Source organism: Lepidochelys kempii, chromosome 24 (assembly GCF_965140285.1).
Source record: "Lepidochelys kempii isolate rLepKem1 chromosome 24, rLepKem1.hap1, whole genome shotgun sequence".
Lineage (NCBI taxonomy): Eukaryota > Metazoa > Chordata > Testudines > Cheloniidae > Lepidochelys > Lepidochelys kempii.
This window is the reverse complement of record NC_136403.1, coordinates 7,580,525-7,599,225: the sequence shown is the minus strand read 5'-3', so window position 1 is coordinate 7,599,225 and position 18,701 is coordinate 7,580,525. Positions and strand designations below refer to the sequence as shown.

Sequence of the window (18,701 nt, the reverse complement as noted above, 5' to 3'; positions counted from 1 at the left end):
GCAGGGCAGGGCAAAGCTGCTTCCAGAATTCTGAGCCCACTGGTGCTCAGTCCCTCTGCTTGGGGTGCCCATGTCCCCCAAGAACTGCCTCGTGCACCCCCCCCATTCTTGAGCTGTTGTCAATACACTCAGCACCATCAGTCTGGAACAATTCAAGTGGATATTGAGACTGCGCTAAAGCACCTTGCAGACCAAGGTTTATGTAAAAAGCCAGGCAACAAATGCCGTCTGCTCTTTATCATAGACAGTAGGTTCCTAAGTGGCTTCCTCTGTAACCTCAGAGACATCTCTGTTTTGCCTACTGGTTGCTTGTGCTTATATCTCCCTCCTGTGATCCAGGTTGCTGTCCAGCCTGTGACTGCTGCTGGCCCAGAACGCAGCAAACCCCTGGAAAAAGCGGAGGCTCTGTTTAGTCAGGAGAGGGACCCGCGGTTCAGTGAAATCTACTCCAATATCAATACAGGTAGGGATTGTGCTGTGCATAGGTTGCTGAGTTAGCCTGGACGTTCAGTTGACTCTGTTTCTCGAGCTCAGTCCTGGCTCAGTATCATCACCTGTTCTGTTTAAATGAATCTAGTGCTAGGGACAGGTGCTGAAGTGGCAGTGGAGAGGGAAGTCCCTTCTCTTGCAGAACAGGAATGTCTCAGGCACCCCACTCACCCACCAGTCTGCCTCTAAGCTTTTCCCCCTGATTGCTGCCTTCCCACCAGTGCCTGCCTGACTGCAGTCAGCATCTTGGCAATGTTTTGGGGGAGGGCGGCAAGGGCAGTCTTTTGACCTACACCTTGGACCAAGTTTCCCAAGTGTGGGATCTCCTCATAACCCCTTCTGCCTATCCCCAGAGAGCAGATTTGTTTTCTGTGACTCAGAACAGACAACCGTGAACGTCCTAAGCCCCAAAAAGATCTTAAGGCAAAGCTTATTAGAAAATTGAGAGGAAATCAAATTAAATAAGCTGTTATGGAACCATCTGCAGTCTGAGTCTGGGTAATGTCTGTAACAAGACTGTCCCTTATCTAGCCAAGCTGTTTAAGCCAAAGAATCAAACTTGACGTGGAGAGCTCAGGTGTTTAGCTCCCTTGCTAACAGCCTTTGTCTTGGCCTCCCTCCATCTGCATTGCCTTGTCACAGGCTCTAACCTGTTTGCCTTTCTTTCACAGATCAGAGCAAAGCCCTTCCTGCCAGCACAGTGCCGGCCAATCAGCCACTCTTCCCCCAGGGAAACACTTTCACTCCTGCGCGGCCCGCTGAAAGTTTCAGGTGAAGTTGGTGTGCTGGATGGGGTCGGGTTGCTGTGAATTGTATCTTTCTCTTTGTATTCTGTCTATCCAGGCTTAGTTTTCTGGAGGGGCAACAGAAGAAACGACGGGTGACAGTGCTTTGTGGTGTCTTGCCACTGCTGAAAGATAAGTGGACCGTAATAACCATCCAGAATGAGCACACTCTGTTGCCCTAAAGGGGACTCTCCCATGCACCAGAACTGACTGTTTGTTGCAAGCGGTGGATCATATCACAATGAAATATGCCTGCCGTTCTTAAAATGCAAGTTTAAACCAAACCCCTAGGAAATATTTGCATGTGCCAGGGTGTCCCTAGTACTCAGACACCATTGTCTTTTAGTTCATTGAAACCATTTGGTTCTGCATGTTTGCTTATATTAATTGCCTGCCAGACAGTAGCTAGACACTGGTGGAAATATTACTACAAATGGACAGACAGCAGAGGCAGAAGTGCATGCTCTGTCACATCCTCTCCAAGTTTAGGCTAGCCTCTTGTTTTGTAATTGAGGTATCTAAGTTGTGTGGGGACTGTGGATTATCTGCAGATGCATAGTACCTGTCTGCCTATGCTTGTAATGCCTCGTAAGGCACGTCTAATGGTAATGGTTAAATCTGGGCTAACTCTTTAAAGCATGTTCTCTTCTATTCTAGGAGCAGTAGCATGGTACCCCCTGTCAACATCATCCAGCAGCAGCCTGCTTCAGCAGGCCAGATTTTAGCTCAGATTTCTCGCCACTCCAGCACCACTCCAGTCACTGCAACCAACTGGGTGTCGGCGACACGACCGTCCTTCACGGCACGGGTAATATTTCCTAGAAGGCCCAGGAGCCTTCTCCCGAGGGATACAGGTTTGCCGCACACATGCGCCCCTCGCTGTCCTGAGAATTGCTCTTTCGTTAGCTGCGTGTAGCAATAAAGTGCTCCGACGGGGTTGCCTTCTGAATAGCAGAGTGATGGAGAAATTTCTCTGGCAAGTGGAGTAGGTCGTACTGGATGCATTCAACAACTCCAGTTTGACAGCGATCGCCGTCTCTTAATACAGGAACTCCCTGCTTAACGTGGTCGTTCTGTTCCTGAAAAATGCGACTTTAAGCGAAACGATGTTAAGGGAATCCAGTTTCCCCATAAGACTTAATGTAAATGGGGGGGGAGGACGGGTGTTAGGTTCCAGGGAAATTTTTTTCACCAGACAAAAGACTATATATATTTTAAACAAACAATTTAATACTGTACACAGTGATGATGATTGTGAAGCTTGGTTGAGGTGGAGGAGTCAGAGAGTGGGATATTTCCCAGGGAATGTCTTACTGCTAAATGACGAACTAGCAATTGGCTGAGCCCTCAAGGGTTAGCTCTCTCACTCTACAAGGCAGCAGGAAAGGAGGGAGGGCAGACAGAGACACACACCCTGTGTGTGTTTGAGAGATGGAGATGTGCATTTCCCCTTTAAGTATGAAGAGGTGTCGGAAGTACACTGCCTTGTTAATTGACTACAGCTGCTGCCAAAGGCAGCAGCTCTCTTGGTCAGTGTGTCCACTCTGCTCTATGGAAGATGGGGTAAGCGGGGTGCAGGAGCAGAGGGGAGGGGGGACACCCTGACATTAGCCCCCCTCTTCTTCCCCTCCCCCCACACAGCAAGCAGGAGTCTTGGGGAGCAGCTCCAAGGCAGAGGGCAGGAGCAGCACATGGCAGTGGGGGGAGCGACAGCTGAACTGCTGGCAATTGATAGCCTGCTGAGCAGCTGCTGCATAGGGAACTTAGGGGAGCGGGGAGCTGATGTGGGGGCTGCCGGTCCACCCTGGTTCCAACCACCCACCAGCTAGCTCCACCAGGCTGCTCTTCCTGCAAGCAGTGGACAAAGCAGGAGGCTGCCAAATGATGTTAGAAGGGAGCATTGCACAACTTTAAGTGAGCATGTTCCCTAACTGATCAGCAACGTAACAGTGTTAACCGGGACGACTTTAAGTGAGGGGTTCCTGTAGCTGAAATCCCAGCAGCTGCTTGTGTGAATTGGTCCAGATCCATTTCTAAGGAGTCAAGTGTTCAACCTCCACCCTGAAAACAATTGCTCCATCATTGCACCGAACTGGGGCCCCTCTGGCACAATCAGCAGTAAGAGTAAAGCTCGTCTGGGCAGGAGACAGAACTTCATCGGGGTCGGTCCCAGACGGGAATGAACCCCCGAGGAACGAAGGTCCATCCTAAACCTCCCCCTCATTTTCTGCTCCAAGGGCAAGGTGCTCTTCTGTGACCTGGCCTTTCCTGTTAGATAAATGCATAGCGACAGGTATATTTATAAAAACCAGAAGAAACCCCCTATTAAACCAAGGCACTTCACTGTACATCCTTCTCCCTTTGGGGAGAGAACAAATATGTGACAGGTGTGTAGTCCTGTTTAATGCATGGCTGGAAGGCGCTCAGGTACTAGAGAGAGTTCCTCCAGGTGCAGGGCTGGGGCAGATTGGCAGGGAGAAGCTTGCAATGCACATGCTGTACCTTCTTCATAGATAGGGAACATCGGTCACCAGAGCTGGGTCAGTCCAGCAACCTGCGCCGTTTTCAGATTAAGAGCAGAGTAAATACAGCGTTTACTTCTCTCTTGTTGCTGTTCTAGCAAGTGGCTTCCCAGACCGCAAAGACTCGGTCTCCTTCATTTGGAATGGGGAGTTTCCAAGGCACCCCTTCCTCTTTCAGCCCAATGTCAACACCTGGTTCCACAGCTTCCCCAGGTGGGGCTGCTTATCCACCCCTCGCCAACCGCAGCACTGGCTTTGGTAAGTGTCGTTCGTGTCACATAAGGAATATAGGTAGGATCTTGCTGGGGAGGTGGGACCAGGATAAAAATCTTCTTTAAAAAGAGGCTTGGATTTGAGCTTCAAGATAGGGGTAGGGCCAAATTTGGGCCGGGTGTGGGCAGATGCATCTCCCCATGTCCTTGGTCTGTTTTTTGTAAAAATGTCATGAATGCTCTACTAGTGTTACTTCTAAACCTGAATTCCAGCTTCTCCTTTCCCCTAGCTGCCCTACTGAACAAGGGATGATTCAAACCAGAGACACTCCATACAGTTGCAGCATTGGGGGGGGCAGATGGAAGGGACTCCTCAAAATTCAGAGGTTGGTTAGAGTGGGAAGGCACCTCTCGAATCCCATTGTCCTGACCTTGCCAGAAATTCAGTTCAGAGCTGGTTGGACAATATCAGGGATGGATCCTTCATATTATTGCAGGATCAGATTACCCTTGCTGCTACGTGGCTGGGCACTGGAAGTCCTCCCCACGTTGTTTGCCATACTAAGTTGTCCGCCTGAAGCAATGCCATTGACCAGCCAGGTCTTGTATTTACTGACCCTTTAAAGGCACTTGGGTAGAGACTCTTCTGTGGACGCCACTCGCTGACCTTGTTCCTCTGTTGAACAGCCACTGAAACCGGGCAGACCCCAGCCCAGTTCCAGACACGGACAGCGGAAGGAGTTGGCATGTGGCCTCAGTGGCCAGGACAACACCTCGGGCGAAGTTCTGGGGAGCAGCACGTCCAGCAGCAGCCGAGCCAGCCTGAGGTCTTCCCAGTAAGATGGCATTTTCGTAACCCATTGAGGGAGGGCTGTAAATCCTGCGGGAACGTATGGGGTCGGTTTACAAAAGCGCAGGAAGTTGGCTAGAGTGCAAGCACCTTGGCCAGCATGATGTGAAAGCCGTAATAAGCTCACATGGGGCTGGATTGCCGGGGAGGAACTGGTCAAGGGATCTGGAGCTGGTCACTTCTATTAGGTAACTGGTTTGAATCTGGCTGAGTTTGGGATCCCAGCGGGGCCTGTCTTGTTCCAGTGGACAGGAGTCCACTTCACCCAGCACCACCAGAATTGGCTTGAATCATCAGTCTCGGAGGTACAAAAGTGGCCGCAGACTGACCTCCCCTCTGAGGCGTTTTGTCCATAAGTGAGCTAAGGCCTCCTGGCGGGGTGCTGTGCAGAGCTTGTACTGCTGCCTGGGCTGGGCCTGCTGTGTGGAGAGAGGGAACAGCTGGGTTTTCAAAACAAAATACAGCCCCATAATGACTGTTCCGCATCGTGCCCTCCACAGGGTCCAGGTGTCCGCTTCAGCCCCCAGGGGCGTGTGGCTACAGTTAGTCACTGATCGTATGAGAAATACAGCTGGTATCTAGACTCTGAAAGGCAGTTGGAATGTGTCTGCAGGAATCTTTAGCTTGTAAGCTCTTTGGGGAAGGGAGTATCTGTTCTGTTTTTGTACAGCTCCTAGCACAATGGGGCCCTAGTCCATGATGGGGGCTCCAGCTCCTACATGCGACTACAGGACAGATACAAAACTTATTTTGTTCTTACAGGACATGCTGTCGATGCTGGGAGACCAGGGATCCAATTACAACAATGAAGAATTCCCAGACTTAAATATGTTCCCTACCTTTTCAGAATAAAAACAAAACAAAACTGAAACCCCCTCACAAATTTTATATAAATATCTATGTGTAAAGGAAAAAGCACCTACATCTCTTTTCTCAGACTCCTGAACTTTCTAAACACTTCCTACTTTCTGGAGGTGGAAACTTCCAACCAAGAATCCAGAATGGACAGCTTGTCCCAAAGGAGGAGGCAGGGTCTTTGCAGTGCTGCCAGCCCTGCGTGGAAGATGCGTGGGATTGTTCATCAGACGGCTTCAGGACTCATGAAGCATTGGAGAGTGCAGGAGAGAAACTCCAACAGACTGCGGGATGCATGCAAGAGGCTTACTCTGTTCACTGGGTTGGGAGGAGAGGCTCCTGGCTCCTTCAGCAAGCACCTCCCAAAGCTCACAAGGTGCTTTTTAAAAATTTCAGTCTTCTATCCTGTGACTTTTTAAAGACTTGTTGTAACTGTGCTGAAATGTTGGAACCTTTTCTCAAATGTTACCCTAGGATCGAGTTATAAAGGGTTAACACTTGCTGGGGATTACAAATCCTTCTTGGTTCACCCAGCCTTTCTCATTGGGACTGCAGGTCACCTCAGCAAGGAAGCTTTTGTCTCATCTCTGGAGAGGAAAGAGTCAGGTTATTACTGGCTCCCCGGCTTGTGATCGGGTTGTGTTTGGTGAGAAGCTTCCATGTTCACGGGAGCTTAGCTTTGGAAGAACATGTTTGTTTGAAATCCCATCTCTCTTCCATAAACAGTGCAATTAATATGGGTATTTTAGTTAGCATGACCTATAAACTTGGATTTTTCATTCACTTAAAGATGGGAAAATAATGAGCCATAAAGTGTTAAATAATCATATGTAGCTTTTCTTTCTAGATGCACCGGTCCACAACTGATGGCTTCAGTGCTGCCATAAACCAGTGTTAAACGGGTTTTCAGTGAGTGTCTCTCTTAAGAATAACATGGCACTTTTAGTGCAACTTTTACCATTTTTATCTCCTTTCCCACAACCTCCATTTCTGAGTTGTAGGCCCAGCTCCTGTTGGAAACAGACTCTTCTGCCTGTCTAGCTTCTGGGTGAGGGATCTGGTAAATAGCCAAGAGTTGGGCTCTTCACTCAGCTATCAGAGTGGCAATCTCCAGTCTGATGTTCACTGATCCCTTAAATAACTTCTTACTGCCAGGTGCTGATCTATTGCCAAAATACAAAATGGAGGAAAGCGAGACAGGTATTTAACTTAAAGATTCAAGCCTTGTGTTTGAATTTTCTGGCACCTTCCCTGGAAAATTTGTGGCAAACTTCACACTCCCTACTGGCCCTGTTTTTCAAAAAGTGATGGTGAATCCAGTACCCATGTCAAGAGTTTGCTGCTTGGATTCAGTAGGTGGGTCGGTCTGTCATTGGGTTCAACACTTGGAAACCAACTCTCCAACGCTGTGGTAGAAAAACAGAATCTTTCCTGAAAAGGGAAATCTGTTTTTCTTCAGGATTAAATCTGTTGGAAGCTGGTCTTGTTGCTTTAAAGCATGTATGCTGCGCCATGTTAAATGAGATTAGGGATGCTGACCTCCTGGGGTGACCATCCTTCAGCCAGTAAGGTCAGAGCTGGACAAATAATGGAATTTCCGCTGGTTAGCAATTTTGCAAAAGTAAAGAAGAAATTTGGCTGGGTTAAATTTACGATTTCATTTTGATTGTGAGCATTTTCAAGCTGCTGGTTTTTTTAAAAAAAATCAAAGGAAATTTTGAAACAAAGTTCTTTCAAACATTTCAACATTTTACATAAAATCAAGTAAGACTCTTGAGTTTTGTTATAAACAAAACAGAACTGAACATAAATTCAAAGTGTTTCATTGGTGCAGGATCTGCGTTTTTCCAGTTTTGTGCAAAAAATTTTGCCTAGTTCTAATGGCAAGATTGTCAAAAGGAAGGGTGTGGTCTTTGTCTGGACTAGTAGATCTTGAAGCAGGTAGGGGTGTAGCAGTGTTGAGGAGGACCCTTTGCCAGCTCGCATATACCCTTCAAAGAGCAGATTTCCCAGATTTGTAGGACATGTGACCTCTGTCTGTGGAAGTATTGGGGCAAAACACATTTGTGTGAATAACTGTTGTAAAGTGCGATGAGACGTTTCAATATTTTCTGAACCCTGCCAGAGATGATACTGACACTAGGATTAGAAGAACCAAACCTATACTGTATTCTCATGCTTTCGTTGTTAAAACGAATGTTTGGACACTAGTGACCTTGGTCAAATCTTCAAAAACTCTGAAGTCCTGTCTCAAAAGTGATTCAAACGATCGCTTTTAAAAATGGGACTTGAGCTCCTAAATCACTTATGAGCTTTTGAAAATTTTACCCATATACTTCATCTGCTCTCTGCTGGGTGGATTATCAGGGTGTTGAGCTGAGCTAACAGCAGTAACTGCATTTGGCTCTTCTCTTCAGCTCTGGCCGTTCACCATGTTCCAAATAATGTTATCACTAGCTCTTTGGCTGTTGAGCCATGGGGTTTTCTCAGGCTTAGAGCAAATCTGTTTTGTAAAGTTGTAATGTGTTAACGCTCCCAGGTATTTATACTCAGTATGGCAGTCTCTGCTTGTGAGTTAACTTGTATTAACAGGATGGCAGAAGCATGTGTGTGAGAATGACTAGAACTCTGTGACGTCTCCCGAATGGTAGCGCTGTATTCACTTGACCAGTCTCAAAAGGAGAAGGCAGCTTTGGCCTTGAAAACAGAACGAACCTGTTGTTACAAACGCTCTGAAACTATGTGGCCATAAGGGAAACCCCTGTTTCTACAGAAACCATGTACTGTATGCACACTATTGTAACGTGACATTGAAGAGAAACGCAACCTTTTTCATTCTACTGCTCAAATCTTGCCGGGGGCTTGCGGGGCTGAGGGGGAGACCACGTAATAAGGTCAGTTGCTTGGCTTTGTTTTTGCAGTCAGTTCTCTCTCGTGGTGCTCTGATTTCCCATCTCTGTGGCAGAGAACAGGGCACATGCATGGTCAGATGAGCTCCTGCTAGCTGGGTAATGACCTTCTCCACCATCACATTCGTAACTCGTAGGTGCTCATATTTGTTTCTTTCTTAGCTGGGCTGCTACCAGCAAGGGGGAGAACTTGGCTCTTAAACAGAGATGATGGTCCTTGCCAAGGGAAATTTGCCACCATGATGGCTTGAGCTCCACCAGCCCTGACCTGGGGGGGACCATTTCCCCCAAGAGGTAGTGTGCCCCCCCCTTGTTGCTCAGTTGTAGGATGTGCATTGTCTACAGGGGAAAAAGGGCACACTTCACCGACTCAGTGCTGTTGTGTGAGACAAGAGTCCCAGAACCTACCCCTGGCTCTTAGCTCACCGCACCTTAATGCAGTGGGATTCAGGCAGCCCCCTCGCCACCCACTGGACCGGAGATTCCTAAACTTTTCTTACTGGCTACCCTCTTCCAGATCTACCAGCTGCCTGTAAACCCCTGCCCTTCTCAACACTGATAATTTGTGCTTAACACTACCTGCCTTGAGCCATCTGTCTATATTTCACTGTTATGTACAGATATAATGCAAAGTATACAACCGAAACCCCCCCCCCCCCCTAAATTCTGAGTTCAGTTAAATTGGACAATTGCTGAGCAACTGAACCCGCGCTGTACCGTGATTGGAGGTGAGGGCTCTGTACGTCAGCGTGTCTGTGTTCTCACTGATACATCTTGAAGTTAAATTAACTACCGTATTTTATATAACAAATTCTCAGAGTTTTAAAGCTTCATCTGAGTATCCTGGTATGAAAATGCAATAAATAAAATCCACTGTTACACAATTTCTCCCACGTACCCCTAGAGATGTCTTACGTACTCCCAGAGGTACGTGTAACACACTTGGGGAACCCCTGCTCCTGACAAACTTTGGTGGTGGGCTTAATTAGGTGTTCCAATACTCAGGTCCTTATAAATAGTTTATAGTCTGTAAACCCCAGATTTAAAGGACCCAGTAGGGAGGATTCAGGAGCTCTGGTCGGGCGGCCAGCCATAACTGGTGGGAAGCCCCTCTCCTCTTAGTGCTCAGACTTCATGGGGTTTGATCCTGCATTCCTTGGAATTAAATCAGTGCAGGGATGAGGCTTTTAAGAGCCTGATCCTGTGAAATCTTACATCCCATGGGAGTGGCCGGTTGTGCTCACCCTCCTGTGGAATGACACCGCGACCCTACACCTGTAGTACACCCCACGTGCCTGTAGATTACACCACGACCTAACTGAAGTGTCACCTGCTAGCTCAGCTTAGAAACCAAACAACAGCTCTGGTTTTGCCATGCAGGTGAAAAGGGCTTGCATGAAATTATCGTTGGTTCTTTTCCTTCCCTGCTACTCTGGATGCAAAGGAGGCAGAAAGTCTTATGAAAACAAAAAATCCGGTAGCCGAACTGAGAAAGGTTGACGTTCATTCAAGTCCCGTTTTTGATAATCAAATATGTTTGAATGTGAGTATTTTACTGAACAGTTTGGTTGGGGAGGGGCGGGGGACGTTCTTCTAAACGTTCGTTCTTTTTTAAATGTTCTGTACTGAAGGCTTTGTGTTGTGACAGAGGTTGCAAATAATTATATGTAGCAGAGATTTTACAAGAAGATATTTTTTTTTTCCTTTTTAAAAGTGCCGTCTGTCTCTTTTCTGCTGGATGTCTTTTTACAGGCGTTCCACTGGCCTGACTAAACCCATTAGGCGTGCAAGACCTCCCTTGGGTGTGCTAATGGCCTTGGGTCTAATTGTGCCCTGCAGTCTGACGAGCCTCCAACCCGACTTTTTCTTTTTTTCTTCCCAGTCCTTCTCCCTAGCTCTTGTGTGGGGAGATTAGCAGCGTGGTTCTCTTGAGTGGCCTAACGGGGAGAGATTTTGAAAGGCTCAAATGGGGCAGTTTCATGCCCAGCTCCCGTTGAAAAGGAGCGGGAGTTGGTGCCAGATTCCTCTAAATTGGAATTGTTGGAGAGACCTAAGGGAAAAATTTTTGAAAGTGCCTCAGGCTCCTGAGTGCCTAAGTCAATTTAGAAAAGAGGGACTTCAGGCTCCTAAGTCATTTAGATGCTCTTGAAAAATTCACCCTAAATCCCCACCCCTGTGTTCTTGCTCAGGAGATTCAACTCCCCCATGTGTTAAAGCCCTCCAGATCCCAGTGGTGACTAGCTGTCTGCTATCCTGCATTGGTTTGGGGAGCAGAATAGCCCCACCCCCCAAACTGTGGCTGTTTAAACAAGTGCTGCTTTTGCGTGTGCCAGTCTGTGTTTCTAGCCATCTCATTGAGCACCTTGGGGGTGTGCCCTGTTCCGGAGACGTTCAGAAATGATCTGACCAGTGTGCTGGGTCTGAGGAGATAAGTAATAGTGCTGTGTTTCCCGCTGCCCAGAATCTTGATATTCCATAATCTCTGGCTTCAATCAACAGTTGAACATCTCAGTTCTTTTTCAAATGTGTATCCCCCTCGTCTTCTCCCTGCTGTCATAGCTTGAATCAAAGCCAGGCTTTTTATCAGTGACCAGCAAGTTCATTCCAATCTCCGATCCTTCCTAGCCAGCACCGTCTCTTCCTGCTGGGGCGGATTAAGAAGCAGAGCGGGCCCACTACTCAAGCATCGGCAGGGCTGTTGCAGGTAACCTATCATTGGCACCGATGCTAACACAGAGCTGAACTCCCGCCATCTTGACCCACCCCACCAGCATCTCCTGACCTCCCTAGTAATGCTGTGGAAGCTAAGAACAACTTCATGGGTGGAGGAGGAAGTTTTCTGCATAACAGACGGTGTAACATTGCTCTGTTTGGGCAACTTGGCCTCGTCCAGTACAATCAAGAAAGATAATTTGGGGTGTTGGAGGGATTCCTTAAAAAAAAAAAAAATTGGAAGTTTCCTTTAGGCTGTTCTAGCAGCATAGTAAGGAAGAAGGGGTCATGCCCAAGGTCTGAGTCCTGCCTTCCCAGCCAGCCAAAGAGTAGTGGGGGGGGGGGAAGATGGTTCTAGGTGTTGAAGCCTTGAGTACATGTGGCCTGCCTAGACCTGGGACGAGGAGTTGAGCGTGGGAAGGAACAGGGAAATTGCTGCTCGGGAGTCGAACCCTCCTCCCAGCAGACCCAACAATCCTGCGCCCCATTCCTTGTGCGGGTGGCCGGAGGAAGTTGTGTCCTCTGCAAAGTGCAGGAAAGAAGGAGGAGAAGGGCCCAGGTGGAGGGAGAGACCTGCCTGGGAAATGATGCTCTGCCTGCTGGCTCGGTAATGTGACTAAGGTGCACAGCTCTTGCTCGGGCAGCAGGCAGGCATGTTGTTTTCAGAGGCTCACGCTGCATTAACGTGTTTTACGGAACTTTTCAGCAGCTGCTCCAGCTTTTCGCTGTTCCTAGCAACCGAAATTGTACTGGCTGGACAGCTCGGGGGTTTGCTGCTGAGCATGAAATGGGAGCCTTTCACCTCCAGGCAAGCTGGATCCAACACCTGTTTAGCCTCTGCCTGTGGCTCCTGGCACATGCTCTGGTGGCCAGCTGTCCATCACAAATGGTGCCTCTTCTCCACATCTTACTCAGAGAAGGCATGGAGATTGAGCTCCTTATGACCTGTGGAGGGTGCAGGGGGCCCTTCCAGCACATGCTTTGGGAGAGGGACGCTCGCAAAGCCACCTTGTATACAATTTCCGGAACCCATCTAGTCCTGAAACTCGCTGCACTGCTCTGAGCATCTTCCTGAAACGCCCCTTCAGCAGCAATCTGCTCTGAGGAGGAGCCTCCTGTGGGCGCCGAATTGGGGTAAGTACAGGGCAGCCTGAGGAACACAAGAACAGCACTGAGGAGTCGACTGTGTGGATGTGAAACACAAAGGGCTCTCCTGGGAGCTGAGCGCACACGATGCACTATCCGTAGTATCCTAGAGTGAGAAGGGACCACAAGGGTCATCCAGGCTAACCCCCTGCCAAGATGCAGGGTTTGTTGTGTCTAAAGGATCCAAGACAGATAGCTCCAGCCTCCTTTTGAAAACCTCCAGTGAAAGAGCTTCCACCACCTCCCTAGGGGTCTGTTCTTACTGTTAGGAAGCTTTTCCTGAGATTTAATCTAAATCTGCTGTAGTTCGTACCCATTGCCTCTTGTCCTGCCCTCCGTGGCAAAAGAGAAACTTTTCTCCATCCTTTTTTATAGCAGCCTTTCAATTATCTGAAGACTATTATATCCCCCCCACTTAATCTCCTCTTTTTTTCCAAACTAAACATACCCAGTTCCTTCAGCCTTTGCTCAGTTGACGCTTGCATTCCATCCCTTGGATCATCTTTGTCGCTTGCCTCTGGATCCTTTCCAGTTTCTCTACATCCTTTCTATACATCGGTAACCAAAAGTGGACACACTCCTCCAGCTGAGGCCTCGCCAGCACCGAGTAGAGCGGCATGGTCACCTCCCGTGACTTGCGTGTGATGCCTCTGTTAAAGCAACCTACAACTGCTTTTGTTGCTTTTGCAACAGCATCGGATTGACGACTCACGTGGCGGATGTGCTCCACCACAACTCCCAGGTCCTTCTCAGCAGTGCCGCTGCCAAGCCAGTTATCCCCCCAGTCTGTATTTGTGCATTTGGTTTTTCTTCCCTAAGAGAAAAGCACCTTATCTTTGTCTTTGTCGAATTTCATTTTGTCGTGTCTAACTGCCCAGTTCTCCAATTTATCAAGAACCCTTTGCATTTTAGCTCTATCCAAAATATTGGCAGCCTCTCCTAGCTTTGTGTCATCTGCAAATTTGATCGGTCTGCTCTCTACTCCTTCATCCAAGCCGTTGTTAAACACCAGACCCAGAACAGGTCCCTGTGGAACCCCACTTGAGACCTTATTCCATTAACTCTTTAACTATCTTGTGCCGGGGCAAGATTTCCTCCCAGCGCTTGGCTTGGCAACTTGAAATTCACACCAGCTGATCGACTGCTCATGTTCTTGTCGCTCCTTCTCAAGGGGTTTGAGGTCTGCATTTCTGGGTGCCCAACCTGAGACACCCAACCTGAGACACCCACCTACCTCAAGCTCCTGTTGGCTTCAGTCAGAGGAGCTGGTGCCGAGCGCCCTCTGAAAATCCCAGCCCAGGGGTCTCAAATGGGACATCCAAAAATCAGAGACCCCTTTTGAAAATGTCCCAAAGGTGCAGGGTGAGGATAGTTCCTCCCCATCCCAACTTGGCCTAAATAAACATGTTATAAATATTTGACCCTAACATGTAGGAAGGCAGGACTAGTGGATAGACTAGCAGACTGGGGTGCAGGAGTGGTTGGGTTCAGCCCCTGGCCTTGGCCACAGCCTCCTGGTGGGACCTGGGGCAGATCACTTCATCTGTTCTGTACCTTCATTCCCTAGCTGTAAAGGGGGTTAGTATTCCTCTACCTTCCAGGGCTAGTCGCGAGGGTAAAAATCTATGAATGTTTGATGCTCAGGAACTGCGCTCCCAAGGGCTGTAGAATTATCTGAGCCCCACTGAGCTAGGCCCTGTACAGACATGGAGTAAGAGATGGTTCTTACCCCAGGGTCTACAATGGACCAAGACAAAGGAAGGGTCAGTCTCCCCCGTGCACAGGTGGGGAACTGAAGCCCAGAGACACACTCAAGGTCGCATTGTGAATCCGTAGCGGAGCTGGGAATAGAACACCACTGCAGAGCATTAATCACAAGCCCGACCTTCCCCTACCACCCAGCACAGTCCCCGGTTCCTTATCTCTGGGAAAGTGCTCGGGGATTTACGGCTGCAAAGTGCTGTTTCTGGCCAATGCTTGTGACTGTGTTTATAAAAGAATGGGGAGGTGGGGGGCCAGCTCATCCTTCCTTTCTTGCTCTCGCAAGCAGCAGGCCTAATAGATGCAGCAAAGCAGATGCATCTGGCCATGCCATTAATCCCGTCCGGTGCGGCTGTGGGCGGAGTGCCCTGAAGAAAGATGCCTTTCCTAAGAGGGGAGAGGGGTTGCCAAGCTGGAAAGCATGTGTCTGGCAAGCTAATGATTCCCCAGCCCCTTTCATCTCCTGTTCTTAGTGGTGTTTGAAGTGGCTTGAAAGCCAGAGTCTGAAATAAAAGGGGAACAGGAATGCTCTAAGCCTGGGCTCATTCTTTCCCTTTGAAGTCTCCTCCTCCTCCTCTGATGCGAGGTGGCAGCTTCATTCTGCTGCAGACTAGAGAAGACCCCACCATCCTGTCTCTCCTGCATCCTGTAGCTTCCTTCCCCTTTAACTGCCCTGCTCTGCTGTCTCCAAGGTTTAAATCCCGCTCAATTCTTGAGCGGTGGTGTGGTCCAGTGGGTGCGGTGCTAGGCTGGCACTCAGGAAACCTGGCTTCTAATCCTCTGAGCTGGCTGGCCTTGGGAAAGTCACTTCCCCTCTGTGCCTCAATTCCCCTCCCAGATTGTAAACTGGGGGGCAGGGAGAGTTTCTCACTGTTTTGTCCAGGGCCTACAGCAACGGGGCGCTGATACCCTACTGTAATACCAAATGATCACTGTCCTCTTCCATCTGGGTCAGCTGTTGTGTATCCACCAACCAATCAAAACAATTCCCAGGCCCTGATGTCACTGACAGATGTTACCAATTGTAGGTGGCACCTCTCCCAGCCACCAACGCAGCCGACATCTGGCTCATGATCTTCGCAAGCGTTTTAAAAGGGCCTGTTGCCTGAGGATCCATCTGCTGCCATGGTTGGAAGAAATGGACCAAGTGGTTGCAGCAGCTTGCTGAGTTAAGTAACAAGCTATTACAATTGACTCTTTAAGGAGCTGCCGGAGCCAACCCCCTGGGGGGATACAAAGTGACCAACTTTTCCATGGACGGTGGGAGATGGCAGCAGTTCGGGCGTATTGAAAAAGGTGAAGTGTGCAATTCTTTATGCAGAATGGTGAGCTCTTTCCTGCTGCAGCTCTTGAATGGCGTGGTAAAGGCGCACGCCTCTCATGCTCTTTGCAGATGGGGAACTGAGTCACACGGGCCAAGACTTGGCTATAGTCACCCAGTGAGGCAGCAGCTACCTATGATGTAATGCAGGCCTCGTGCAGCTCAGCCTTCCGTTCAACCATATTCCCTCCCCGGCTTGGGAATAGACTCCAGGAGTCCTGACTTGATGCCTGTAGCCACGAGGCCACACTTCCTTTTCAGTGGTGCAGGAGTTGAATAAACAGACCTCAAAGGGCTAAAACTCCCCCTCTTGCCACCCAGCTTCAGAAACCAAATCGACCAAGTCTCAGCTCTTTCCAGTTGTGGCCACTAATCAAAGCAAGGTCCTCCATTCTGCCCCGCTCTCTAGTGGGTGACGCTCCCAGTACCCTGGCTCATTCACCGCATGGCCATTGTTCTGCAGCGGTGTCAGGTGAGCAGACGGGCAGCTGTCCAAGTGATCTCATACGAAACCACCCGCTGCAGCTGCAGGGTTTAAGCCGATTTCAAGCTAGCAGAGACCTAATGCCGGGAGCAGATTATCCCCCGGCTGTCCATGGTGGGGGTTCTCTAACACCTTCCTCTGCAGCATCGAGTGCTGGCCACCTCCAGAGACATGGCACTGGGCTACATGGGCCTCGGGTCTGATTCAGTCTGGCAATTCCTCCTCCAGCGTACGCTTTGCTCCCGGCTAAAGACAGCGTGCTTGGAACCCAGCTGCTGGGCTCTGCCCGCCGCGCGCGCCGGAATGCACTTCAGCTCATGCTCTTAACTGGGTCGCCCCCTGCACGAGTTACAGAGTTGGCCTCTCAGCTTCCAGCGCTGCCCCTGTGTGGGAGAGGAGTGGCGGCTGCAGAGGGAGCTGAGAGCCCTCTCCTGTGTAGCCCAGCCCAGCCCCCTCCCCCGCGGAATGGAAGCCCAGGCTGATGTGGGGGATTGGAGCTAGTCACAGATGGGGCAGAAATAATTTTACCATCAGCATTAACCGCTGGGCAGCCTGTCAGTAACCGGCGTGAGCTCACATCCGAAGCCGCTGGTTCCTGGAGCATTATTTCACAACCCCCCCCTCCAGTGCAGCAATCAGGGCCTGATGGCCTCCCAGGCCCTGCTGTGCTGGGGATTGGGGGGTCAGCACCTGAGCAAACAGAATAGTGCAGGCGGCTGGAGCTGGGGACCGGGGGGATATTCTTTATCGACAGGCAGCACCAGCTACGTCCAGGCGCTGCCCCGACACAGTCCCTGTCCCAAATAGCTCCCAGGCTGAATAGAGACAGAGTTGGGAAAAGGAAGGATTGTTCTCCCCATATTACGGAGGGGAAACCCAAGGCTCAGAGATGAAGTGACATGACCAGGGTCACTCAGGACTGAATCCAGAGTTCTAGGCCAAAGCTCTCACCACAAGCCCTTTCCTCCTGGGCATGATGCCGGCTCCCGCCACTCGCTCTCTTGGGGTAGAGCTGCTGGCAGGAATCCTGTGTGGTCCGCTGACATCCATGCTCCAGGACTGGGCGTCATTGTGGGGGGTTTGCCAGCAGTGTCTTTCTGCTGCCCTGTTGTCAGTATTCCCGTAAATCAGGATTTCTTCCCTGCAGGCTGCTCCCTCCCCTCCTGCTGCTTAATTGTTTGCAGAATCCTTAGAGCTGGGTCTGGATGTGATTAAACTGGGAACTTTGTGATCGTGAGTTATTTCTGTTTACGTCCTTTCTAAAATATCACATGCTCCCCCTGATGTGGCAAGAACTCCACAGGCAGGATTTGGGGGGGTGGGGAAGAAAGGGGGGGGATGCAGGCAGAGACACCCATCCTCCGCTTCAGAGAGTCTAAGTCTAAAATCCGTTCCCCTTGCAGGGGTGCGTTCGTCAGTCACAACCCTGACGGTAAAATACAGGAGTCCTGACTCCCAGTCCCCTGCTCTGGCCACTAGACCTCAGTCCCCACTCCCAGAGCTGGGAATGGAACCCAGGAGTTCTGGCTTCTGGTGTTTCCCTGCTCTAATCACTGAGCCACATTCCTATGAAAAGCATTAGGGGGAAATTTACCTTCCTTGGTATGAAATACTCCCCTGTTTTCAGCATGACGATACCAGGAAAATGGGATTTTACCTGCCTGTCAAAATGTGAAACCACGTGGCGTAGCGGATAGAGCACGACTGGCACTCAGGAGACCTGGGTTCTATTCCTGGCTCAGTCCCTGACCTACTGGGTGACCTTGGGCAAGTCATGTCACTGCACTGTGCCTGTTTCCCCATCTGTAAAATGGGGGATAACGATACTTTAGAAAGCACTTTGAGATCTAGGGATGACAAGTGCTGTATAAGAGTTAGGGAATGTTCCCACCCCCAATCATTCAGGAGTTAAGGCCCCCACATATCATGAAATTGGCTTAAAAATCACAAGATTTTTAAAATAAAATTTTAGTTCTTTAAGTTGCCCTTTTGCCTTTATGGGTCACACTTGCAAGCTTTTCACTGCAACTACAAGGGCTGGAAACCTGCTTTAAAAATAACACCCCCTGCCCCAAGATTCCCATAAAACACCAGGACTCCAGGAGCTGGGGCTTTAAGAAAAATGCCAGCTATTGCGAGGCTTGTGATAAAATTATGTGGCTTGGCAATGCTAATGATCTTGGATTCAGGAGCATGTAGGATGACCTCAGGGGCTGACCTGATTGGAGAATTCTTAATTCTTTGATGTATTTCCTCTTGGCCCCATATCTGTGCTTCTCTCTGCCTAGCTTGTTCCCAATAGGATGCTGCCTGCACCTTTTGCTTTGTTCATCATGGGGCTTGTCCCTTACCACGTTGGAGGCTCTGCTTCGGACGAGAGATGCCCAGAGGTTTTAGCACCTCCTGGGTCACCGTCAAGAATGAATGCTACAAAGTAGAGACGACCTGCGATTCTGCCTGGCTCGGAAGTGACCTCTAGTGACCCCTGGTACATACTGCAGCTTGTTCTTTGTCATTTTCAGCGTCTGTGCCTTTATTGCACTGGTATTAATTATTTGTAATCCTGGAGAACTTTGGAGCCTCAGTCACAGACCAGGACCCCCCAGTGCAAGGCGCTGAACAAACAGCATAAAAAGCCGGTCCCTGCCCCAAAGA

The 18,701-nt window shown here is 49.4% G+C and overlaps 1 protein-coding gene across 4 annotated transcripts in view; it reads left to right on the top strand.

The window, feature by feature from the left end:
- Positions 1 to 5,872, top strand: part of ARNT (aryl hydrocarbon receptor nuclear translocator) — a 38,798-nt gene extending 32,926 nt beyond the window's left edge. For 3 of the 4 annotated variants that reach the window (XM_073323394.1, XM_073323396.1, XM_073323393.1), the window contains 6 exons: positions 340 to 463; positions 1,161 to 1,260; positions 1,932 to 2,082; positions 3,895 to 4,054; positions 4,696 to 4,844; positions 5,621 to 5,872. In XM_073323394.1, coding sequence (XP_073179495.1) covers positions 340 to 463; positions 1,161 to 1,260; positions 1,932 to 2,082; positions 3,895 to 4,054; positions 4,696 to 4,844; positions 5,621 to 5,710 — 774 coding nt within the window. In that variant the 3' untranslated portion in view covers positions 5,711 to 5,872. Of the gene's footprint in view, positions 1 to 339; positions 464 to 1,160; positions 1,261 to 1,931; positions 2,083 to 3,894; positions 4,055 to 4,634; positions 4,845 to 5,620 lie in introns of those variants that run through there. The other variant, XM_073323397.1, reaches the window with a different exon arrangement.
- The last annotated feature ends 12,829 nt before the right edge of the window (positions 5,873 to 18,701 follow it).